Consider the following 27,126-nt stretch of genomic DNA (forward strand, 5'->3'; position numbering starts at 1 on the left):
AACTCCAACTCCCCAGATATACTTGCCTCCTCAAATATGTTGTCCGTGTGATTTTGGGGGAAGTGTGCCTTTTGGCATTTGGTATTAATTTTACAGAACCCACTCTCGAATTTCTTTTTTGAGAGACTCTTCTGGAAATATAGACCTCTTTTAGACATCTATGGTCCTCTCCAAAGGAAAAAATAAATATATAAGTGTGATTGGATGTTTATAAATACAGCTTTTCTCCCCCGCAAAAAACAGATTTATATATAAGGGTATAGCTATTTCACAGTAAAAACATTCCCAAGCTGGAGCAAATGTTACTGTTAGTCACTACCAAAGCAATATTGTTTTCCAATTGTACCCTGAACAAGAGAAATATTAATAAGATATCATAAATTTATCTTTAAAATAATCACTTTGAATTCTTTCAGATTGACATTAACACTCTCCTGCCCAATGGATCTCAAGAATTTTCCAATGGATGTACAAACATGTATAATGCAACTGGAAAGTTGTAAGTAAGAACAACTTACTTTTTCTGAATACTTTTAAAATATAGTAGATAGGGGCCAGCCCCATGGCTTAGTGGCTAAGTGCACTCGCTCTGCTACTGGCGGCCTGGGTTCGGATCCCGGGTGCGCACCGACGCACTGCTTGTCCGGCCATGCTGAGGCGGCGTCCCACATACAGCAACTAGAAGGATGTGCAACTATGACATACAACTATCTACTGCGGCTTTGGGGAGAAAAGAGGGGAAAAAAGGAGGAGGGTTGGCATGGATGTTAGCTCAGGGCTGATCTTCCTCACCAAAAAAAAAAAAAAAACACCTGCAATCCATTAAGACCTCAAATAAAAATGTTACTCAAAATGTTTAAAAATAAATAAATAAATAAAATACAGTAGATAGAAATTTTACTAGATTATATACATAATTTATTCTGTAATTGTTTTTGTCAGACATTTACTAAATAGGCATGTTATCTTTCACCAGGTATTGAAAGTAATGATGTCTATCAAATGTGCACTCTATACTAGGATAAAGAAATAGAGGACCTAGAAATAACAGCTTTTAAGCTTGAAAACAGCTGTTTTCTCTATACAAATCATCAAAGGTTAAAAAGGATGGTAATCATTAAAAACAAACTACCATTTTTTTGTTGAATACCTGCTATGGACCAAGCGTTTTGCATATATTATTTCTTATACTCACAACAAAGATGTTGTTATCCTCATGTTTCCAGAAGTAAAAATGGTCCTTGTGAGCGATTGAGCATGGTGCTCCAGTTCACAGAGGTGGTAAGCAAAAACCATCTGGCTCCAAAGTCGACTTACTCTGAACCATTTTGCTGCCCCTCTGCTAAAATTTATTCAGAGTATACTCTGCTAGGTATGTTATGTGTGTTATCTCAGGAGAAAAGAAGTTTCCCACATTTTATCAGAGATTTATCCAAGCTTACAGGCATTCCTTTAAATTTCTTCTTTCAAAGTGGATCCATAGGCATTGCTGATTAATGTTAACACATAAAAACCAGGTCCTTCTGTTTCTCTGAGCTGATCTATATAATCAACCCAAAATTAACTGGTTTGCAGTGTTTAATGCCATACAAAAAGTGAGCATTATGGAATATTTTTCTTGCGGTACTGTATTATATCAGAAGGAAAAAAGGTCTGTTTTGACATATTCCTTGAGGAAAGTTTGAAGGTGGATCTTCAAATGCTCAGGCCTCAGAGGCAAGGTTTGTAGTGTGGTGGAGCTGTCGCTAGATGGCGCGCCGACTGCGTGGGGGAATGCCACCACCCTTCTACATTTGGTTTCTCTTAAAGTAAAGAAGTGGAAATATTTCCTTCTCTGATAATAACTCCTGCTTGTCACATTTAAGTACATTGCTTTTACAAGTAGTTGTTACATATTAGGTGTACACATGGATAATGTACTAAAGTAACTAAAAGGAAAATAAAATAATCTAGTTCTAGTTGGGGGAGCTACTTAGCAACATATATGGGGAAGGGCAACAAAAGATTCCCAAAAGATTACCATGAAGGCACTTTGAGGACAGGTTGATTCTGTATCTTGGTTTAAAAATTAGGTACATGGGAGGATATTGAGAAAAAAATCATATGCAAAACAGTCTAAGACAAACTGCTGCCCTAATTATGAACCCAGGGATGCTGGATATTATCCAATAGGCAGTAAGGAGTTGTTCAAGATTTGGGAGCAAGAAAATGATTTGGTCAATATTATTCTCTTAAGGATTCTTTCAGCCAAATGGATCAAGGTTATGTAAGAAGATTTCATAATATTTCAACAAAAAAGAATAAAAGTAGGGACAAAGAGGAATGATGTGGAAGATAGAAACAGTAGAGGTTAATAACAGAAGAGTGGCAAAATAGTATCTTTGCCCTCTTAGGCTTTTTCAGCTGTGTCTGAAAATTAAACAGACATAAAACAGATTAACAGAAGAAAAGGATACAAATTTATTTAATGTAAGTTTTACATGACATGGGATCCCTCATAAAGAAATGAAGACTCAAAGAAGTGGCAAAACCTAAATGCTTTTATACTAGGTTGAACAAAGAGAGGCAATTGTGGAAAAGTAACTAAACTATGTGAGGAGGCTGAAGAAAGATAAGAATTATTTCAGCAAGGTCTGTTTGTACAGAATTCTCTTGACTTTGATTCTCCATTGAAAATGTTTCTTGTTTCCTGGTACAGGAAGCACATCTTTCACGTGGGAGTTTTTATCTCCTGTTTTTAGGAAGAAAAGGAAAGATTAGAATGCCCTTCTTGCATCTGCTGTTTTTCAAGTGTCTTTAGCTCAAAATAATCCTTACAGTAACGTGGAGTATTTTGGGGTGGCGTACTCTTTCACCCTTCATTCACTTTAATACGCAGTGGTTGTAGAGACTCTGGGCACCGAAGAGTGAGAGCTAAAGAGCTTAGATCAATAGAATCATATTGGAAATATTTACAGAGAAGGAAAAACCAGGATGAGAAGTAAATGTTGAAGGTAATATTGATAAATCCAATCTTAATATTTTTGAGGTTTGGGAAATTTAGGCCCAAAGCTAAAGGAGCGGTTAGAATTGAAGATATACTTTTAAAAGCCGTATAGAAAGTTCAAATAATAAGATGAAATTTCTGAAGGAAAGAATATAGAGAGGAAAACAAACATTCAAAGAACAGACCCTAAGAAATGCCTACATTTAGAAGCTGTTGGGAGGAATTCCAATTAAGGGGTCATCATAGATGGCAAATTAAAATCAATCATTCAATCTCAAAAGAGAAGAGACTGTCAGAACTCTGTTTAACAGAATCAAGTGCTGCAAGATGTTTTTTAAAAAAGATAATTGAAAAAAGAGCCATTGTTATTGATAACAAAGACAAATGTGATTACGATGATGGGATTCAAAGCTGGATTCCAAAATGTTTAAAAAAAAGTGCACAAGGGCTGGCCAGTGGCATAATGGTTAAGTTCACTCACTCCACTTAGGCGGCCTGGGGTTCGTGGGTTTGGATCCCGGGTGCGCACCTATGCACCGCTTGTCAAGCCATGCTGTGGCAGGCGCCCCACATATAAAGTAGAGGAAGATGGGCATGGATGTTAGCCCAGGGCCAATCTTCTTCAGCAAAAAGAGAAGGATTGGCAACAGACATTAGCTCAGGGCTAATCTTCCTCACACACACACAAAAAGGTACATAATAAAGTGAAATCTGTTATTCTGTGGATGTTAGTTATTAAAGAAAGATGAGAAATAATACAGTGCCTGAGGGATGGCAGAGTCACTGGACTTCTTTGTTAGAATAGGGAGAGTGTTCTGGACTATTTTGTAGGACCCAAGTGCTGACATAATAGGACCTTACATTGTTTCTGCTTTTCCCAGAACATTTCCAAATCATTCAAAAACTCAACATGGGAAAACAGAGCCTCTTACCTCCTTGTTTCTTATCAGGAATGAGTAGATTGCCTCATGTGTCCTGTTCATGTTTCAGTCATTAAATACTTCCTGCCCTCTTATTAGAAATTAATTTAGATGACAAGAGAGATACTGTTTATTAGACTTCTTTAGCAGACGCTAAAAAATCCTGTCAAAGTAGAAGCTACTGAAGTCAAATTCTTTAAGGTGTTTTTCTTAAACTCTTTTAGAGCAATTACCCACATCTTTTTCTTTTTAATAATGGCTTAAAATGACAAATTAAAGATTTAAAAGAGTTCAACCTAATGGAAAGGAAGAGCTGTAAGGAACCTAATGTCTACTGTTGAATGAATTCTGACCACAAAGGGGAAAAAGAAAACAAATTGGGTTGAGAGGCATGGAAAACAAGCAAAAAACAAACATAATTTAAAGGTAAAGGTCTTATGGCCTGTGATGATCCAACTTTCTTACATCAATAAATGTTCAATAAATGTATGTCAATGGTCAGGACTCTTCTAAGTGACCTGGAGAATGTTCATTCCTTTAAGCATCAATTGAAAAATATCTATCAGATACATAATATGTTGGATGATACAATAGTAAATAAAGCACAGAAGTCTCTGCTTTGAAGGACTTCAAGGACTAGCTGAGGAGTTATTTATGTGAATATAATAATTCCATTAAAGATGATAAGAATATGTGAATGACATACTGTGAGCAAAAGGAGAAAGTGACTAAGGAAGACCAGTGTTAAGAATGAATAAATACCTTAGGAAAGTATATTTTGTCTAAACTAGCAATGACCCCACACCCCCAAAGTGTACATTCATGATTTAGAATTAAAAGCCTGGATAATACACAATTCCTAGTGTAGAAAGAAGAGAGTTACTGGGAAGAGGCCTGCAGGGAGAGTCCAGGGGAAGAGAAGTGTTGTGATAGAAATTGATGAGAAAAATGAAAACAAGAATGAGTTAAGAATAACATCAAAGAATAAAAATGGAATAAATAACTTTCAAACCAGAACTAAAAAATACTGATTCATCGGGGCCAGGCCCATGGCGTAGCGGTTAAGTTCATGGGCTCTGCTTCTGCAGCCTCAGAGTCACGGGTTCAGATCCCGGGCATAGACCTACACACTGCTTATCAAGCCATGCTATGGAGGCGTCCCATATAAAGTAGAAGATGGGCATGGATGTTAGCCCAGGGCCAATATTCCTCAGCAAAAAGAGGAGGATTGGCAACAGATGTTAGCTCAGGGCTAATCTTCCTCAGGAAAAAAAAAAAATACTGATTCATCAAATGGAATGTGAGAAAGGAGAAAAATAAAAGAAATAAAAATTAAGTATAGTATATGTGAATCATAGAAAGAAAGGAAAAATAGCTATCAATATCAATAATTAAAATAAATGCAAAGAGTTAAATTCATGTAGCAACTTAAAGAGATTCTCAGACTAGATGTTAACAAATATTAAGACACAACAATACGTTGTCAACTGAACACTTTTTAAAAACACTATGCAAAAAATGTGAAAAGAAAAAGATAGAAGAATGCATATCAGAGAAATGTGTCTAAAAAAATCCAGGATAGTAATTTCAATATCACAAAAACATAAATTATAGGAAAAAATCATAAGACACAAACACTTGGGTAACATGCTGGAAAAGAAACAATTCATAAATAAGCTATAATTACTATGAAAATATCTTCTATATAGCTTCCAAATATATAAAGCAAAAACAGGCAGAACTATAATTTAAAAAAATAGATAAATCAATAATTTACTTGAAAATATAGGTACAAATATTTGAACAAAACAATTAAGTAATTTATAGATAGGGAGAGAAAACTCATAGTTTGTTTATATGTTTTTAGCATACAAGAATATTTACAAAAATTATGTAATAAGTCACAAAAGGAAGTTTCAAAAAATTCTTAAGAATCAACATATGATGGAATCTGTTATGGGTCTCTGACTAAAATGCAATATAATCCATAGCAATTAAAATTACTATAAATTACTACATATCAACATAAATTATTGTACATTACTATACAATTATATGTCTGGTAACCAACAACCTATACTAAATGACTCTTTGTTTAAAGAAGAAATAAAGAAAAACTTGATACTAAATGACAGTGAAAGCGCTATGTATCAAAATTTTGAGACACTTTTAAAGCAGTTTTTTGTACTGAAAACTATTGAGATAGGCATTCCATTCAAGAAGACCAAAGAAGAATAACAGAGCATTCAAAGAATCACATAAAAACCCAAAGCTGGTACTTCGAAAAGTCTAAGAACCTAGACACACCCCTGGATAAACTCTTGAAGGAAAAAAAAATTAGGTTGCATATAAAAAGTACAGAATGGAGAAATGGAAATCATAGTAGATAAAGCAGATTAAAAACAATAAAAGAAAATCCTGAGTAGCTCTATCTTTTTCCGTCATATCTACTGATCTGGCGTTAGAAAAGAACCTCAGGCAAAAGCTTGACTTGAAAAAGAGAATGAAAATAAATCCATACAGATAGCTAATTTCATTATAAATTAATAAGCTCAAAGAGCTGAGACAATAATGGGAAAAACAGAAAACATTTTGAAGACTTTTTCAATGATTTGCTTAAGAATTAAGCATAAAGATGATTCTCCCCAGTTTTTTCTCAATCAGGAGGATTGAATGTTGCTTCATTGACATGAGTTAGAAAAGAGCAGATGATTTATAGGAAAAGTAGTGCAGAAGCTGACTTCTTAAACATGCTGTGTTTTTTGTGAAAATATATATTCAATTAGAAATTTATTTTAGATTACAAGATGTTTTGGAATGGAGCTTGAATTAGGAGTGGTTGTGGAAATATAGAGAAATAAGGTTAGAAATATTGCTTGAAGACATGAAGATAAATAAGATTTCTGAAGGTAGTAATAACAATGAAGACCAAAAGAGAGTAAAAGAAAGATCATTGAGTTTAAGAAAAATTAGGGGACAGAAGGAAAGAGTAAAACAGAGAAAGACATTGAAAACCTCTTTGAGACATTTTAACAATGTGTTTCCTAGAGGCTATTTGGCAAATATGATTAATCTACTTTACTCATGGAGTGTAGATTCATATAGCACTTTCATTGAACTTCAAAAACATTAGACAACCAACATTACTCTTTTTCAATATTTAAATATAAATAAAAATTTCTTAGCTGTAATTCAAATGATGTTTATCGTAGTGATTCATTCTGCTGCCATTTAAAATCAAAATGAAATAACCACAGTAAAATTGAAACTTTACCCTTAGATTAACCTAGAAAGCTAAATCTCATCACTGAGAATTCCACTGAAGCCAAAGGAAAGAATGTGGCCCCATTTATGTTCCAAGTTCAGGCATTTCCCTTATCAGTTCTAAAGACCTGCCCCGTAGTGTGCTTATTCTTCAAATCTCAATAGAGTTTTGCCTGATTGCTTTTATTAAAGTCAGAAGAAAATTTCTATGTTGGCAATTTTTTCCCCAGGTGAGAAAAATAAATGGAGCATATTTTTAATCTTGGAAGAATATTGGGTAATAATTTCTTAGAGTCATCATAAAGTTCCGTGGTTTATTAAAAGACGAAGATGACATAAGATACATAAGTATCAGTATATCTATAAAGGGTCTAATTCTGTATTTCATATCTAAAGAGGAATGTAGGTAGCAAAAGAGGAAAACATCACCAATGTGAGAAAGTTAAAGAAATTTTAATTATTCTGGTTGGAAAAGAAAATATAAAGAAATAATTCAGCGAAGAAAGGACTCTTTTCCACAAACAGCCTAAATCCCTAAAATCACAGGAAAAGATATTTTTAAGGGTCAACTTGAAAAAAAGTCTGACAAAAATTTTAAGAGGCTCAAAACATGCTTTAATGAGGTTTTTGGCTAGAGATAGATGGGAGGGTTTTGCTGTTTAATTTTTCAGATTCATTTCAAAACTACATCTGATATGACTCAGACTAGTTACTCTGGCGTTTATGCTAAGACTGGTTAAGGCAAAAGATAGAATTGGGACATGATTTTTCACAATTATTTCCTAATAATCTCTACTGTTATTCAAGCTCTTTCATAATTTAAAACTGTGTGGATGTTATTCAAAACAATACTATGCCTTTTGCATGCCTAGTCAGAGTTACAGACAATTCTTGTCTTCTGGTTATTTATTACTTAAGCCTCTGCAGTTACAATATTGGTTAGAAAGCAAGTTTTCGCAAGACAAAAATATTCACCAGTGAACTAGCTACTTATAAAATCAGTCCCCACTTAAACATTAAATATTTCATCCTACTTAACACTATAACCATTCTCTCTCAATCTGTCCGCATCTTTGTGGGTTGAATGTTTGCTGATTATCAGATACTCTAAACATATGACAGCATTCAAAAAACACAATGTAGCTACAAGTCTCACAAAAAGAGGATGTCACAATAATTTTATAGCCATTACGTATATTACGTGATTTAATCCTGACCGTGACTTAATGAGATAGGTTTTATTTCCATTTTAAATATCAGCAAATTAAGCCTTAGAAAGGTTAAGTGACTTTCCCAAAGTCACACAACTGTGAAGTAGACAGAGCAAACTCCTATGAATTAACAGCTTGCAAACTTATAATAAGCATCAGTCATTTTTAAATCTATCTGATGATTTCCAAATATTTATAAATTGTGACTGTGGTATTCTTAAGTTAGCTCTAAAAGTTAAACATAGCCAGTAATTTCATTTGCTTTCTCATGTGAAAAAACATAAGGAGTTCCTTCCTCTGCTTTTTTCCTCTCCCCTGGATGTCTTCCCACGTATTAAATTGGCCTAAACCTAGACACGCAGAGTAGGGCACCCCCTCCTGGTGACAGTGCCAGTCATTCTGTGGCTTGCAGTCTAGGATCACTCATACATTAGAGGCAGCTGCAAAACAGTTGTGACTCAGACCACACCTACAGTTAGCTAAGTACTAGAACTAAGTTCTATGTACTCCATTCCGTGTTTACCCCGTTGGTTCACTTGACTAAATGCAAAGTATTTGCCTTTGCCCCAATTAAATATCATCTTGTTAGATTCAGTCCATAATTCTAACTTGATGATCCATACTTCTAGTTGATCATCCAGAGAGTTGAACAACATACCATTATGCACTCCCAAAAGAGTAGGCATGAGAAAATTTGCAACAATGCGCTAGAGGTATTCCTCTTGATTGATGACTATTGAAAAAAATTAACAATCCTCTTTGAATCAGTTATAAATCACTTAAACATATTATTATTAACAGCATTTTGAAATCCTTGTTTGGAAGGATAACATTAGAATTCATCAAATCTCTTGCTGAAAAAGCTATTTATAGTTTACCTTAACATTCTAGCATACATAGTAATAAGATCATGACGTTATATTAATGTACATGGCTTTTCCTTTATGACCCTGTTGGTGGCTCCTACTGACCACAGCTTCCTAATTTACTTACTCACTTACTAAATTTTAACTATTCAAGGATTGTGTGGATTTGTTGTTAAGCTCTTTTATCTTTAATATACAGAATCTACCTATTAATAAGCTTGAATATATCCTCAACTTTAATCTCTTAACAGTTTTGCAATTCTTCATCTTTGCATTCTTCAGGCCATTTCTTACCATCTTTTCTCAAATAGCTGTGTGCTCCCCAGTTGCTTCCTATCCCGTTATATTATAATATTTCCTCATTAATACATATCACTATCTGAAATGATTTTTTTATTGCTCTGTTTACATTTTTATTCCCACTCCACCCACTACACCCAAGCTCCATTAAGATAGGGAAATTGTCTCTCTTGTTTACAATTTATTATACCCAGAAATCCTGGTGAAAATTGAGATAATAATGCTCTTTTTCTTTCTCTTAACTACAGTCAATAATGAGCACATCTCTTAGATAGGGCATCTAGTGTGGCTCACTTGTGATCATATTTAACCCAAGGATTCTCTAAAGAGAACATCAAGTTATCTGCCTGGAATAACTTCCTTCTTCACTCAGAGTAACTGGGAGGACGTCTTGAGGCTAACTCATTGCATTTTCCCGGGCTCTACTTTCAACTCATGCCATGATACCACTAAGGTCTTCTGCAAGCTATGCTTTCCTCATTTGTCTCCTCCCCCAGAATTTCAGTAGTTTTTTTTCTTTTTCTTTTAATTGTGGTAAAATACACATACATAAAATTCACCGTCTTAACCATTTTTAAATGTACAATTCAGTAGTTTTAAGTACATTCACATTTTTGTGCAACTAATCTCCAGAACTTTCTCATCTTGCAAAACTGAGACTCTATACCCATTAAACAACTCCCTATTTCCCCCTCCCTGCAACCCCTGGAAATCACCATTCTATTTTCTGTTTCTATGAATTTGACTACTCTAGTTACCTCATATAAGTGGAATCATACAGTATTTGTCTTTTTTGTGACTGGATTATTTCACTTAGCATAATATCCTCAAAATTCATTCATGCTGTAGCATGCATGAGCCTGAATAATATTCCATTATACCATATTTTACGTGTGGTATACATGCAATTCATTCATTCATCAATGGAAACTTGGGTTTGTTCTACCTTTTGGCTATTGTGAATAATGCTGCTATGAGCATGGGTGTACAAATATGTCTTCAAGATCCTGCTTTTAATTCTTTTGAATGTATATCCAGGAGTGGAATTTCTGGATCATATGGTAATTCTATTTTTAATTTTTTGAGGAATTGCCATCCTGTTTTCGATAGTAGCTGCAGCATTTTACATTCCCACCAACAGTGCACAAGGGTTTCAATTTCTCCACGTCCTCACCAACACTTGTTATTATCTAGGTTTTTTGATAGTAGCCATCCTAATAAGTGTGAGTTTCAGTAGTCCTTTTAGAACACCCACGATTACCTGTAACTTAAAGAATTATGTCTTTTTTCTGTGATGTTTCCATTTGTATTTACTGCTCAGAGCTGTCACCATTTTCTTTCTTCCTAATTAATTGCCCAAATAACCGCAGTTCCCTCAACCCTCATATTTGCCACCTACTCAAAATGACCTTTCCAGAGAATACTCTTTCAAAACTTGGGCAGCACTTTCCCAGAGATGGCCCCAGTGTCCAATCTTAATAATTCCTTAAACTATCCAGGGCATTGCTGCTTTCTGTATAAGAGAACAAATTCAAGAACATGCATTATAACTTTAAGTGTTCCGTTAAGAAACTATATAAACTATGTAGATCCTTTAATTTTTCAGAAACTCAGTTTTCTCTTTTTTAAGATAAGTGAGCTACATTAGATGACAGTAAAGGTTCCTTGAACTCTAGGATTTCATAAGTTATTGAAGTATACAAAATTATAAATCTGACATGCAAAATTAAGAACATAGCATATAGAAACCATGGCACATCTACAAAAAGGATCAAGAGGAAAACAAAACCAAACAAGTAAACAAAAGTAATATCATGAATTATTTGTACTGAAGATCAAGAGGAAAACAAACCCAACTAGAAAACAAGAAAATTAAAATAAGAAAAAAAAGAGAAAATATAAAAGTTTGGACAAAATATTCTATTTTTTAAAGGCACACAAGAGTGTGATTAAAGAGTTTACATTAATAAATTGGACTTTAAAAGCATTTTAATACAATACTGAGGTCAAAACTCAGAAAAATGTGAGTAGTAATAACAGTGGCTATGGCTGCTAAATTTATACCTTGTCCTCTGGGGCAGCTGTGGTCATAGATCCTTATGAATGGACTGTTGCTTGTGTGATAACAATCTTACTCACATTCCAAGAGAATTTAAAGTCTTTGAAGTAATTATAGAATGCCTAGTCAAATTTCCAGGATTTCAGAAGTCCCAAGTGATCTGTTTCTTCACAACCCTATCTATAGTCACTGGTTCCTAGCAATTTGTTGATTTCTCTGAGTTCTGCTTCAGGTTTGAAAGGAAAGTTCAGATGCAGATCTGAAAAAAAAAAAAAAAACCCTATTGAATTGTTAGCACTTGGCAGGAATAAGAAGGATTCACACCATTTGCAGTCCCCAGGTCTGCTAGAGAACTGTTGATTTAAAATAATAATTATAATAATTGTAATGAACCCACAAATGTGAGAGTTTTCTGCAGTATGCCCTTGATATGTTAATATGACACAAATACACCACCAGTAGAAGTTACAATATTTTCTAGGAATAGTGACTTGTTTTTCTAAGTCGTCAATAGTCTCATAAATTTTCCCAACCTTGCTATTTTAGAACTAATGGAATATATCTGTGAGTAGTCTGGACGCAGACAGTGGTAAAAATTGTTCTGGATGTAGTTAACATTCTCATTTGTGATCAAACTTTCATCCTCAACCTAATTACAATCACTGTTTCTGTCATCTCTGTTAGAAAATAGCCACGATATATCCCTTGAATGCAAAAACTCTGTTCTCAGAGTTAGTTTTTCACCTCTACCAGAAATAATCAGAGTTTAGGTAGCAAATTGTGAATTAGAACACACACAAAAACGTCCTGGTAAAGTGGATTACAATATGATTGAATGATTTAACAAATAATTTTGAATTATCTAAAATGATATAAGAATAATTCAAACTGAGTACAGTTTTAAACTTCTGGCTTATTTCTGATGAGCAATTTAAGACTTGCACAACTTCAAATAGTAAAGCCTTCAATACTTGATGTGATGAGTCCATCAAAAGGATATCCCATTTGGAAACATACTAACTTAGGGGGAATTTTATTATTACAGTTGTTCTCATAACAATATGTAAGGTTCCCATAAACATACCTTTTTTCTGAATCAATGCTGATTTTGCTATGTAATTTGATCACTTGGGGTGAAACAGAATAATATAAAGTTGTTCACTTCCCATTATTCAAATATTTTTCTGCATAAATGTCATTTTCATCTTAGGTGTACTTGATGTCATAGGTGTCAACCTAAATACAGTCTTCGTTGCTTAACAATGGGGATATGTTCTGAGAAATGCATCGTTAGGCGATTTTGTTGTTGTGCAGACATCATAGAGTGTACTTACACAAACCTAGATGGTATAGCCTAGGCTGTATGGTACTAATCTTATAGGACCACCGTCATAGTACATTGATCAAAATGTTGTTATTCGGTTCAGGACTGTAAAGGGATAAATTGAGGCAAGAAATTGAGTTTATTTAGGAATAGCAGAGGAATAGCAATTTGGGAAACATATACTGTAGCAAATTACAGGCAAGTCCATTGAGAGTTTGGGGCAGGCTATATTATGGGCAAGGAGTGCAAAGTGAGGGAAGTCCAGCTGGAGTCCAAGCAGTAAGTTCATTGGCTTGAGGATGGAGAGAGATTCTTGGTGGATGTTCACTGGTCAGGAGACAAGTTTCTGTCATCTGTAAACCAGGCGGGGATTTACAGGAAATTGGTCTCTCAGTTAAGTTCCATTCTTCTGAAGGCACACGTGTGAGATTCTCCATCTCATATCCTTTGGTTCCATTTTAGATTGAAATCATTTCACATAGACTTTCATTGCATGTAAAATGTCAGCTATGTTTCACCTCATTTGGCAATATTCTTTTTTGTTAAAGTTTTCATAATAAGTAAAAAGCTACTAATTAATAGAAAAAATACATGTGGTCTGAGATCATTTCAATGTCTGAAATCTGTTCATTACCATAATGCTAATTGTCTTCTCTTGAGCACTTAGATGAATGTATTGCAGTGACAGACATTTTATAATATTTCACCTTGAAGAGAAAATGAACTAAAATTTTATAATTTTATTCTCTGGTGTTTATCCAGTCATGTTAAAATTTCTGCCATTTCATAATGACACTCTTTATTTTATTTTATTTCTTTTTGTGAGGAAGATCAGCCCTGAGCTAACATCCGTGCTAATCCTCCTCTTTTTGCTGAGGAAGACCGGCTCTGAGCTAATCTATTGCCAATCCTCCTCCTTTTTTTCCCCAAAGCCCCAGTGGATAGTTGTATGTCACAGTTGCACATCCTTCTAGTTGCTGTATGTGGGACCCCGGCTCAGCATGGCCGGAGAAGTGGTGCGTCGGTGCGTGCCCAGGATCCGAACCCGGGCCACCAGTAGCGGAGCATGCGCACTTAACCACTAAGCCACGGGGCCGGGCCCATAATGACACTCTTTAAATGCTTCTGAAAATAAGAATCTGAAGTGGGTCTTCTTGCTAATATCATGTAGGACTTCCTTCTCTAGATTAGCCTAGTTTTGATTCTTGCAAATGATTAGTTATACTGAAATATCAGGCATCAAAAAACCCTGAGAGCTGTCAAAAGATTATTATAGTGCCTTCCTACTCTCTACTCAAAACATTGCACAGTCTTTAGATATTGCCAAACTGATGTTGGCTCATAGAGTTTGTTTGTTATAGTGTGGGTGCATGAAATAAATTGACGAGTTCATAAATTTGAGCAGATCTGAACCTTAACCTTCTGGTGGGCAGACACAGAATATTTTCCCACTACTGGAAGTTTATTCCACAGAAGTAGTCAGGCAGTCTCACAACCTCTCCTAGGGCAGAAATCCATCCAACCAAATATACACCTGTTTGTCATTAAAATGGGCTCAAGATCAGATCTTTTTCTGATTTTAGTTGAGATTTCTCATATGAACTATAAAACACTGCATGTTCAAAGTGTGGTAATTTTGCAAAGTTTGAGAAATGTGAACCAAAGAGCAGTTAAGAGTCATAGACTATGTTTCCACCATTATCCTAAGAGAAAGAGGGAGAAAGGTTAAATCTGTAGTCTATAGTGAAATGTTTTAGGTCTTCAAAGAGAAATGTAACCAAAGTACTAGTAGAATAATGTTTATAGAATGTTATAGAATAATGGTTAGTTCTACCAGAGGGTTTTAGAGAAAGTGTAATTACTACGAAGATCATTTAGCAGGCCTATAACTTAAATGAAACCATGTATAACAACCTGGTTTATGGTAAGATTATTCAAATTAAGTGCACAAATTATAAATAAAAATGTTTTAGTTAAATACATTTTGACATAGCAGTTGTTCCTTGTCAGGTCAATAAAATTTACTTGAGTAATATTTCTCCTGGCAATAATCAGCAAGTGAGTGCCAAGTGTGAGCATTTTCTTCCTTTTGTTTTTAAATTCCAGCTGCTAGTTAAGAACATAAGCATTTGCAATCTGGCTCAAACCCAGAAATCTGTCTCTGTCCTTCTCTAGCTCTCTTTCTCTTTCAATTGAAAAAGCTGGACCAAATATGATTCTAGTTTACTTTCAAAACTAAATGTGAATCTATAATTTATTAATAAATCTCAAAACTCATTTTGAACTTAAATATACATATTGTCCCTTTGAATAAGCATTTCTTTTATACACTACTCATAGTATAAAGTACTAAACAATAACTTCTTTTCTTCTGTGATCTTTTAAGCTATTTTTTTAAATGATCAAAGATCACTTGATTTTTAAATACGATGATATAATACATTTGAATAATATGTTCTAAATCATCATGTTTGTATTAGAAAATTGGAATAAGAGAAGCTGGAAAACAAGCAGAAACATGCTTTGGCCTCAACTCACAATCGTCCTCACTAGTGTTAACCGCTTTCGAGCGTGCCTCATGAACCCTTTTCTTTCACTCTGTATGTGTGTGTATACACACTATATGTATGATTATAAATTTAAAAGACATTTCAAAGATAACAAATACTGAAAATTAAAAACTAATATTTTGTATCCAACATATTAACATGGCCATTTTACATCAGATTTAAAGGTTTTTTCCTAATGCGATGGATGTGGAACTGTATCTCATTGTGTCTTCATCTCCCTCAGTTTGAGCTTTCTCTCCTCTGCACACTTAGTGACCACAACCGTTCCTGCCGCATATTGCCTGCTTAAACTTTCTCTGATTTTTATATGGGATTATCTTGTCATTTTTATTTATACGTGTTATTTCATGTATGTTATTGATATTTTAACGTCATGATATCTTTCATAGTACAAAGGGTTTTAAATATATATGTATATGTATAATTAAATCTTTTTCTTAATAAATTAAACCTTCCACACACCAAAAATACAAAAATATTATGTATTTTAACCCAGAAATTTTATAGCTTAGGTTATGCTTACATTTTAAACACTAGTAGATTTTATTTTTGTGTAACTCTTTTTCTAAGTGGATAGAAATTTTTTAAATTATCATTTATTAAAAATTTTTTTATATTGATTTGAAATGTCATTTTCACCTTAAATTTCCATGTATAGATGTGATTCTGGACTCTGTTCTGTACCATTTATCTAGTTGGTACAGAGGCTCTATATCTGAAGCCATTTAAACACTATAGCTTCATTTATGTATTTTGTCCTCTGTTAGACAGGTCTGCTTCTTTACTTTTTATTTTTCAAAACTACCTTTGCTATGTATACACTTTTATACTTCAGATTAATTTCCAGTTGAAAATTACATTAGGATTTTCATTTAAATTGCATCGATATTATAGATCAATTGTGGGAGAATAACATGTTCACAATGATGAGTCCTTCCACCCAAGACCACAGCATGTCTCTATCTTTATTGCAATCTTCTTCTCTGTCTTTCAATAATATTTAATTTTTACATTTCTTTGTAAGCTCATTACTATGCATATTATATTTTTTGCTGACATTGAGAATGAAATATTTTGTTTACATTAATCTTAAATAGTGAAATAACATTTAAAATCTATATTCTAATAGATATTATATTGAAAAGGTTTTTATCTTAGTTGCCCGGAGACAAGAAGAAGTGGAACCGCCCAGAGCAGATAAAGTCATAGAGTAGGAAAGACAGCAAACAGAAATAAAAGGGAGAAATCTCAGTGACAACATTAGGAAGCAGAAGTTCTTCCCAAGTGAATGAGAGATGTTCAGAGGAGAGTGAAAGAGTCTGTCTAGGTGCCTTGGGGACACGTCACCCCAACCGTTTGGGATTCAGTGGAGTAGGAAGACATTGCAACAAAATGATAACAGCTTTAGAGAGGTTATAGAGATTTAGAAAATGGAGGTGTGCTGTATCTCGTTTCCCTCCAGGAGTTCTGAAAGGGGACCACCTTGCAGGGTGGCCTCAGCCAACGTAGGCAGCCATAACAAACAAAAATATATCAGTGTGACATATTTAGATACATAGGTGGATAGATGATAGAAGATAGGTAGGTACGTAGGTAGGTAGGTAGGTATATAGCTGGATAAGCTAAAGCAGCACTTCCTCTGTTCTTTATAGCTGTTATGTTACTTGGAAGAGATCTAAAAGTCCCCATGTAGTCCATGAACATGTAATGTAGCTGGGAATCTCAATTTCCAACTGATCTACTATGGGGTTTATAATCAAGTAGCTTCTATATCCTCTTATTTGGGGAGTGTGAAAAGATCTTAGAACAGAGGCTGAAGGCTACTTGATAGATAAGGACCACTTGGAGGGTAGAGCTGAAACTCTGTATCACTATCGATATCTCTTGTCGGCAGCAAAGGAAAACATTAAAGCACAATGGTGCCAAGAGAACTGACCATGAATTTTACCAGCCTTGGATTTTGTTGGATGCAAGGGTACAGCCCCCAGACAAACGGCCAAACATCCTGCAGTGAAGGGAAACGAGAACCAGCAAAACAACATAAGTCCTAGTGGCTTTCCACTCATTTCTCATGAGTGTACTTAAGCTTCTTTCTATCATCAGAGTGACCATATAATTTATCATCAAAATGGGGACACTTTTGAGAGTAAAAGAAGGGGACCACAGATATTTAAATTATATTTTTGTAATATCTATTTATTAACTGACATTTTTTTTTTATATTAGTGGATGAATAAAATAGTTCTAAACTATTTTTTTAAATATAATTATACACAGGTATATTAAAGCAAATCAAAATAATCTGGAATCATCTATAAAGTTGCAATTTTGGTATTAAATTTTTGAAATTGTTGACATTGTCAATTGACCCTGCTGTATACATTGTAATTTTTTTATTTATAAAGTAATCTCCATATAGTTAAGATAGCTAAAATATTTGATAATTTCAGAACTTGATTTTCCTTTTTTTATTGAAATAAGTAACTATTTCAGCCCATGTATTTTTACAGACATTGTCTTTGTCTTGAATAAGAGTACATTTAATCAACGAATGTGTTTATAGGACAAAATTCATTCAAAGCAGTTTCTTCTATTTAGGAATCTTTTAAAATTTTTCACCCAATTTAGATGCTGGAAAATATGCCTTCTTGATTCCATTCAATTTCAGTATAAGTTATCCAATTAAAAACAAGCAGTCCATCAATATAATCTTTCCGTAAGCTAAAGTATTCCAAAGCACAGTTATCAAATTTAAAAAAATTAAATAAATATTGTACATTATTTGAGATCTCATCCTTTCTCCTTTTCTATTGCAGGGACTAATCTCAATGTGTTCCTGTTTAGAAACTTCATTTTTACATTCCTATTTGCTAAAAAGCTTCAGAATATAACAGTTTAGTGCTCCATTCATAAAATAATTTGATTAAATATTTTCAACTAATTTCAAAGAATTACAACCAAAATTTAGAGAACCTCTTCACCAAAAGTTCCATACCATTGCAGAACATATAAATTGATTTGCAAAGTATTTTTTCAAATGTTCAAACTTTTAAAAAATTTAACTGATGACAAGCAGTAAACAGAAAAAGTATATTGTGCCATGATGAAATATAATTTTTAATTCAACCTCAGCTTTGTCACACACAAAAAATTATAGTTCAGTTACTCTGTGTTCCTATAAGAAAGTTGTAAATGTTAACAACTACAGCTTCTCTTCAATTGATAGAATGTAACAGAATTTGTGGATGTAAAATAAATTATATATGCGTCATAACTAATTCCAAGAATACTGCAGCTCCATAGATTTCTCAGTTTAGTGAGAACATAGTTTTTACCACAATGATGAGTTCCAACAAATATTTCATTCAGATCCATCAAGAACAAGTGACATTTGTTTTCAATGTTCAACTTTTTAAATGAATTTAAGAGAAACTTTACAGTAGAATTTACGACATCACATATTCCATCTTCGAATGTAATTCCAAAAGCTTTACTTTGGTTACAGAATTGAATTTAAAAATTAAACTCATTTAAAATTAATTTAACCAAATTTCTCTTCAAAGTGGGAAATGAAATTGAAACAAACCTAATATCACTTAATTGCTTGCAAATTTCCTGTTACCCACTTTTCCAAGAAAACTTGAAATCAGAGTGAACTTAATTTAGAAAAACAATCATTTGGTCTAAATAAAAACTCATTTTTCGTGGAGTCATATGTAAATGCCCCCCCTCCAAATACACATTTCAAATCATCATCTTTGGGCAGTATTCTTAAAAGGACTGTAACTTTTGAAATAGATGCTGATGTGTTTGCAGCTCGTTTGTGTCTTGTGGCTTTATGTGGACAGTGCTATCCTTGTGGCCCTTTTCATAGATGTTAAACATAAACAACATTTTGTTCATGTTACACATTCATCATCAACTTTCTTGTGAAATGGAAATTTGGTGCTGGGCTGGCCCCGTGGCTTAGCGGTTAAGTGCGCGCGCTCCGCTGCTGGCGGCCCGGGTTCGGATCCCAGGTGCATACCGACACATGGCTTCTCTGGCCATACTGAGGCCGCGTCCCACACACAGCAACTAGAAGGATGTGTAGCTATGACATACAACTATCTACTGGGGCTTTGGGGGAAAAAAATAAAGAAATAAAATTATAAAAAAAAAAAAATTTGGTGCTTAATTTTTCAATTAATATTGAACTTTCATTTCTTTTAGCCCGTTGATGCTAGGATTTAGTACAAAATATGTGTTGCCAAATTAAATAAATAAAATGTTTGTAGGTTTCAGAGCATTCAGATTACTTTCTATACGGTCCATAGCAGCACTGCTCAGCTTTCAGTTACAATTAACTTATAATTTTCCGTGACCCTTCGACATTAACTGGCACTTCACAGATGTCACCGGTTTGTACATGAACTGGCCAGCAGGGGAAACAAAGTTGAAAACTTTTGCCCCTACTCAGATCAGGAGTTAGCTGCCCTGAAAAGGGAGATGTTAGTTTCTTTGTTACTGAAAGGGTCTGGTAAAGATAGATGGACCATTGCTAACCTCAGCTGTTTTACAGATTAGCCTCATATTAAAATAGTCTAACACCCTATTGTACCATGGGAGAATCTAGAAGTAAAATAGAATCTAGAAGTAAAATTGGTAAAACCAATAGTGATGTATTTTAAAACAATGATTAATAATACTACCTAATCTAAAAATGAAAAATCTAGAACAAGTGCTAAGTCAGAGTGGACATAAGGAAAAAAGAAGTAACCTTGGCAAACGAAGATGTATAGTTAGCCTTCTTATAACAAAGTGACCTGTTGACTAGGAGAAAGGAAGAAAAAGAGAAATCCTGCAAGACCAAACATTTTCTTTTAAAACTCTAAGCTCCCAGAAAGAGATTGTGCCATCTTTCATTGGTCAATTTGAGTTGTTCTCTCTCAAGTCTGCCTCAGTCAGATGGCATGTATTAAGATACAGACAGTTATAAACAACTGAAAACAAATGCCCCTTTATTTTTCACATCTGAATGTAGTAAATATTTATTTTAACCCTACTACGCCTGAATAATTGTTACTCATCCCTACGATCATTCCTTTGGAAGCCTATCTGATTCTCCTTCCACTCCCGTCCTCCAGCTTAGTTTAGTACCTCTTTTCTGCACTCTCAGAGAGCTCTCTGTCTATTTCTCTGGAAGACTCTTCACAATCTGTTAATTTATCTATTTTATTGTCAGCTGCCACTATACTTGACTGGAGCCAGGTCATTTTGTAGTTCCAGCACCTTAAATACTTTAAAATGGAGTAGACACTCAGTAATTGTTTATTATATTAATAAATTAGTTAAATTAATTCCAGGGCAACAATTTCAGTAATAAGATTTTTTTCTTGTTTGTAATATTCGAATGTTTTTATTGATGAGATTTTTTTTAAGACTTTATTTTTTAGAGCAGTTTCAGTTTCACAGCAAAATTGAGCAAAAGGTGCAGATTTCCCATACACCCCCCAGCCCCCACATACATACACAACAGCCTCTCCCAGTATCAACACCCCACACCAGAGTGGTACATTTAATACAATCTATGAACCTACGTTACGGTACACTCTTGGTGGTGTATATTCTCTGAGTTTTGACAAATATACAACGACGTATATTCCATTATGGTATTACACAGAATAGTTTCACTGTTCTAAATATCCTTTGTGCTTTGTCTATTCATTCCTCCCTCCCCCCAAAACCCCAGGTAATCATTGATGTTTTTACTGCCTCCATAGTTTTGCCTTTTCCAAAATGTCACATACAGTATGTAGCCTTTTCAGATTGGCTTCTTTCACTTAGTAACATACATTTAAGTTTCCTCCCTGTCTTTTCATGGTTTGATAGCTAATTTCTTTTTAGCACTGAATAATATTCCATTGTCTGGATGTACCACAGTTTATTTATCCATTTACCTAATAAAGGGCTCCTTGGTTGCTTTCAAGTTTTGGCAATTATGCATAAAGCTGCTGTAAACATCTGTGTGCAGGTTTTTGTGTGGACATGTTTTGAACTCATTTGGGTGAATACCAAGGAGTGTGATTGTTAGATCATAGGGTAAGAGTGTGTTTAGTTTTGTAAGAGACCACCAAACTGCCTTCCATTTTCATGTTCCCACCATCAATGAATGAGAGCTCCTGTTGCTCTACGTCCTCATCAGGATTTGGTGTTCTCAGTGCTCTGGATTTTGGCCATTCTAATAGGTATGTAGTGCTATCTTGTTGTTTTAATTTGCAATTCCCTAATGACATATAAGAATTTTTTAAATGATTGTAAATTTATATCTCCTGATATCTTATAGGCAAGCCTGCTCCCCATTTCTTATGTTTTATTAGAGGTTTTTTTTTAAAAAAAGAAGAAAACCTGCTTTCTTATCTAATGACATGAGAGGAAAATGAGAAATTGGAAATTTGCTTGCTTTTCTTCAGAGGGCCAACAATGATCCCAAGGAAAAATTACAACTTGTTCCTTTCAAATATTGCAAACTTCTATAACATATTAATTGCATATCTATTTAACTCATATTTTTGTGCTTCAAATTATGAGTATTTAAATATATATGAAGAGTGTATTTTTCTAAGATTTTTGTATGCAAGAAATTGTCCATACTTGTTAAAAATTCTAAATAAATTCACTTCAAGCTCCCCAATCATCAAGGCTGATGAGAAGTCCAATATCATAAGTTCTTCAGGACATCCTCTCCTTGTAGTGTTAAGGAAGAGTGTCTGGGACTCTGGGGGTCTTGAAATAAACTCTGTCAGGCTATGATTGCCATGCTGCTGCTTCTCCTCATGGGCATCAATGTCACTAGCAAATGCTGAACATTGGCTAGCATTCCTGCATTGCCCACTCTGGATGAGATACCACTCAAGAAGTTCAGGCTCCAGAAGCCTTTTCTGCCCTCTTAAGATTGTGTCTACATCTTATTTTCCAGCCTTCCAGATATTCACATTGCGATGGTCCATTTGATGTTCTCCCACCCTTACAGTGCTATATACAATTAGCACAATTTTTTCATGCTTATATGTACTTAGATCTCTTTCCAAACTTTATCTTTGATTTCTTTGATCAGTCTTCCTTTTTCTATAACAGTACTAAATGTTTCTTATTCTTTTTTTTATAGTGCATTTTAATTAGATAGATTTGTAAGACTAAAATCAGAGGGCTGGCAAAGGCTTTGGAGATCATCTATTTTAACTTATACAATGACTGATTGTCTCTTGTAACATCTCTGACAAACGATTTCCTAGCCTCTACTTGAAGGAAACTTGTTGCCTTACCAATTCCACTGTCATGCAATACTCTTAGAACATTCTTACTTATATTTAGCTGAAATGTACCTTCTTGAATTTCCTATTTTGTTTATTACTTTTCTGTCTTCACCTTTCTCTTTCTAAGACATTCTGTAAGATTCTTCCTATAGCTTTTTTCTTCCTTTATATATGATCTCTCTTGATAATCTCAGATAGTCTAAAATTTTAATAACATTTGTAGATAGGTTACTCTCAAACCTATATCTTCAATTCTGATCTCACTTTCAATGTATAGGTTCATGATTTCAACAGTTTTCCATAGGTGTCAATGTTCAGGCTTGTTAGCATCAACACCTGAATCTCCTCCAAGCATCTTAAACTCAGTCCCACAATAAACTCATCAAATACAAACACAAACACACACACACACACACACACACACACATCTTCCTCCTTTCCCCTTCTCTATTTCTAATTCAAATATTCAAGCATCTGCTACATGCCACGTACTATTTTAGGTGCCAGAAAATATTATGAAGTTTAAATTCTAGGAGGCTAGGTAGAAAATAAACAAAATAAAAACTTGACGAGTATATACCATGTCAGATAAAGATAAGTTCTATGGAAAAAATAAACAGGAAAAAGCCAATGTAGACTGTTTGGAGGAAAAGTATTTTATAAGATGATCAGAGAAGGCTACTCTCATGATATGAGATATAAGCAAAAACTGTGGCATAGCTCCCTGTCAGTGTCTTAGACTTGAAACCTTGAAAATTTCTTTAACTTCTTATTTTCCCTTAAATATATATTTAATTAATTTCCAATTTTGACAAAATGATCTACTGGAATATTACCTCTGACTGACATTCCTGATGGACCATTGCAAAAGAATGAGAGGTTTTTTTTCTTTGCCTTTTCAAGTATTCAAATAAACCTTTTCTAAAAATTTTAATTTATTTTATTATGGTAAGAATACTTGGCATGAGATCCACCCTCTTAACACATTTTTCAGTGTAAAATACATTATTGGTGACTCTAAGTACCGTGCTATATAACAGATCTCTAGAGCTTATTCATCTTGTTTGACTAAAACTTGATGCTTGTTGATTAGTGCTTCTCATTTTCCCTTCCCCCCAGCCCCAGGCAACTGCCACTCTACTCTTTGGTTCTATGAATTTGACTATTTTAGATTCCTCATATAAGTGAGATCATGCAGCATTTATCTTTCTATGACTGGCTTATTTCACCATTATTTTTTCACCATCTGGGCAAATGTCAACATAATGGAAAAGGTGAATGGTGCCTTATGATTATGAAATCAGTTTGAACCTTGTATGAAAGGATCCAAGGATTCATGAACCTCTCATGAAAGGATCCTGCCTGAGTAATGTTTCTAAAGCAGAATTTTTGTCACATCATTCCCCTGCTCAAAAGATTCCAGTTGTTTATCACTGCCCACAGAGAATTTAAAAAATCAAACTTTTCAACCTGGAATTTAAACTTTACACAATCTTTCATTAATTTATCTTTTAATTCCATATGCTCATTCATGCAAACTGGCTCTAGATAAATGAAGTTGTTGCTATTCCTATTATAAACCTTGAAAGTTTGCAATTTCTTTCAACTAATTATATTATTTCCTTTGCCTGGGTGCCTCACCTTCTCTCACATTTTTTATACGCAAGTCCTGCCTTTTTTCAAGATCCAACTCAAACGAGACCTAAGTGGATATCATAGATCCCTCTTCTGAATGCACATAGCACTTCATACCTCTCCCATGCCACTTATTTTCTGCCTGGGAATAACACCTCATGTTCCCTGAAGCCCAGCTGGATGCCTTAGATACAGTCGGTGCTCAATAAATACTTGTTGAAGATGCATGTGTTTGGTTGCCTTGAGCCATTTGTTTATGTGTCACTGCAGCTACCATATGAGATTGCTGGCTGAAGTTAGGGTTAATGTCTTTGTTCCCTGAATAAAATGTTTCTTGATGTGAAGCTTATTATGGCACAAAGCAATTCAACTCACCACCTTGATCTCATTAGCCAGTCTGTTCTCCTTAACATTCTGACTTGTATAAAGGTCTACCAACCAAAAGCATAAGGATGCTAAAACACTTTGAACTGTGTAGAAGAGTATTGATTTTTTTGTTATGTTTGAAGGTTTATTGAGGCAAAATTACTGTTTATTTTCCTTGAACATTCAGTAAGTTACTCAGAATAAAAGAATTATCCCCTAAATATGCCATCTCACTATTTTCCTTCTGACTTCAAACTTAAATTATGGATCTAAACGAATTAGCATAGTTTGATTATGAAATGCCCACACTATATCGCTAAGTGTAGATGACAAGAGCAAGCTAAATATGCTGCCTATAAATTGCATTAGAGACTAACTAAAGCTTGTCTTGGAGGGAATTTCAGAGAGCTAGTTTCTTTTCACAGAAGGCCCTAAGAAAAATTTAGAATATAAAAACAAAATGAGTTTTCAGTTCATTTATCCATTTATCTGTCTAAATTAGGACAAAATTTCACATATTTTGTCTTTAGTGATTGCGAGTGTGGAATAATAGGGTGTATATCTTACGTGGAAGCAAATTAGAATTGGTGCTTATCTCACTATCTTTTGATCCTTGAGAAATGTGCATTTATTTTCTCTCTAGGTAAAATTGTATTTATCATGGATATACCAAAGGACTTAGGAATAAAAATGATAGCCTTCTATTATTAGCAAACAAATCATTAATTGCAGGGTTCAATGAAATGTATTCCAGTATAAGCAAGTCAAGCATAAGTCCTTGCTGTGCTAAGTCCAATGGTCTAGAGGATAGTCTTGCAGGTTCACATATCTGTTCGGGAACCAGAATTCAGATGTGCCCCCTTCAGTCTGGATGACTTGACCACCTCTATGAAATAGTGTTTGCTCTATAATGAACCATCTTACTGATGGTACTGCTGCTAAAACTTTGACAGCGGAATCCCAGACAGCCTAAGGAGATTCTCTAACCACTGATGCCCTTGCTACTACCATCCCCATTGCCAATGGAGTGAGTGCTGCTAGGTGTGCCCAACGGTCAGGTGAGTGTGGTTGGGCCTCTGGCTCCAGTCACAACCACCACAGCTAGACCAGATTCAGCTCTTTGCGGGAGGTTCTTTCCCAGGTATTGTGGGAAGGGAAAGGGTGATCAGTTCCCTTCCCTTCCCATCGCTCTGTTTAGCCGAACCTGCTCCACACCAGCTGTTTCTAATCACTTGTACAGCCGCTTCCCTACAATATAAACAACAGAAGAATTTGTTTGGGTCAGTTTCCCTTGTTTGCTGCCTCATGGGCCTAGAACTTCTGCTTCCTTTATCTGACCACTTTAGTTCAGACACCAGACTGTGCTTCCTCTCTCTTTCTACCGCCATGGTAGCAGTGCGTTGTGATAACAGTCTTCTCCCACAGGTTCCACCCGCTTCTGACTCACTCTCTACAGCAGCCTTCAAGTGTACATTTCAACAGCTTCTCACTCAGCGGGAAGAAAAAAATTAAATTCTGCTTTTCTTGGTTACCTTTCCTAGAGAAATATGAAATTTTAATTTACTAAAAGATGGTTGACATTACAAAATACACTAGTTAATTCTATCCTGAATTCACTGATAGTGTAAATTCACAAACTATTCCATGCGGATTTTCTTTGTCCTCTCATTTTCCCTGAATAGCAGATGTTTCTATTTAAAATATCATTTTGGGGCTGGCCTGGTGGCATAGTGTTTAACTTCGAGGGCTCTGCGTAAGCAGCCCACGCTTCGCACATTCAGATCCCAAATGTGGACCTATGCACCACTTATCAGGCCATGCTGTGGCGGTGTCCCACATACAAAATGGAGGAAGATGGGCGCGGATGTTAGCTCAGGGTCAATCTTCCTCAGCAAAAAAAAAAAAAAAAAAAATCGTTTTGTCTATGTGGGGACTTGGAACATGGAAGCAGTTACCATAAACTAAAACAATTAATGATTAAATCAAGAAAGGTATCAGCTCTGATACCTCCCCCTCACAGATGTTATAGTTTAGGTCATTTCCTAACAAATGATAATTTCAGTTTTTGTTGAAAGAGTCCTGAATAATTTGAGAGTTGGTGAGGGGAAATCTAATGGAGTAGAAGGAAAATGAATTGTTGAATTAATCCAGTGGCTGCCTATGCCAAGGAAAGGACGTATATGCATGTCCTTTAAGGTTTCTACATACCATGTTATACTTATTATTAGTCTACTACATTTCCTTACATTATTTGATGAATATTACATAGCAATAGACTTCAACAGACTTTTGTGAGATGGAATTGTGCAATGCATAGCTCAATTGATAGA

General features: G+C 34.7%; 1 protein-coding gene across 2 annotated transcripts in view; it reads left to right on the forward strand.

Annotated features, from left to right (window-relative positions):
* GLRA3 (glycine receptor alpha 3) overlaps nt 1-27,126 on the forward strand; it is a 177,604-nt gene that overhangs the window by 107,840 nt on the left and 42,638 nt on the right. For both annotated transcript variants that reach the window (XM_004433505.3, XM_014789869.2), the window contains exon 5: nt 417-499. In XM_004433505.3, the coding sequence (XP_004433562.2) occupies nt 417-499 (83 nt within the window). The remainder of the gene's footprint in view (nt 1-416; nt 500-27,126) is intronic.

Source organism: Ceratotherium simum, chromosome 12, assembly GCF_057802395.1.
Source record: "Ceratotherium simum simum isolate JZ-2026a chromosome 12, ASM5780239v1, whole genome shotgun sequence".
Lineage (NCBI taxonomy): Eukaryota > Metazoa > Chordata > Mammalia > Perissodactyla > Rhinocerotidae > Ceratotherium > Ceratotherium simum.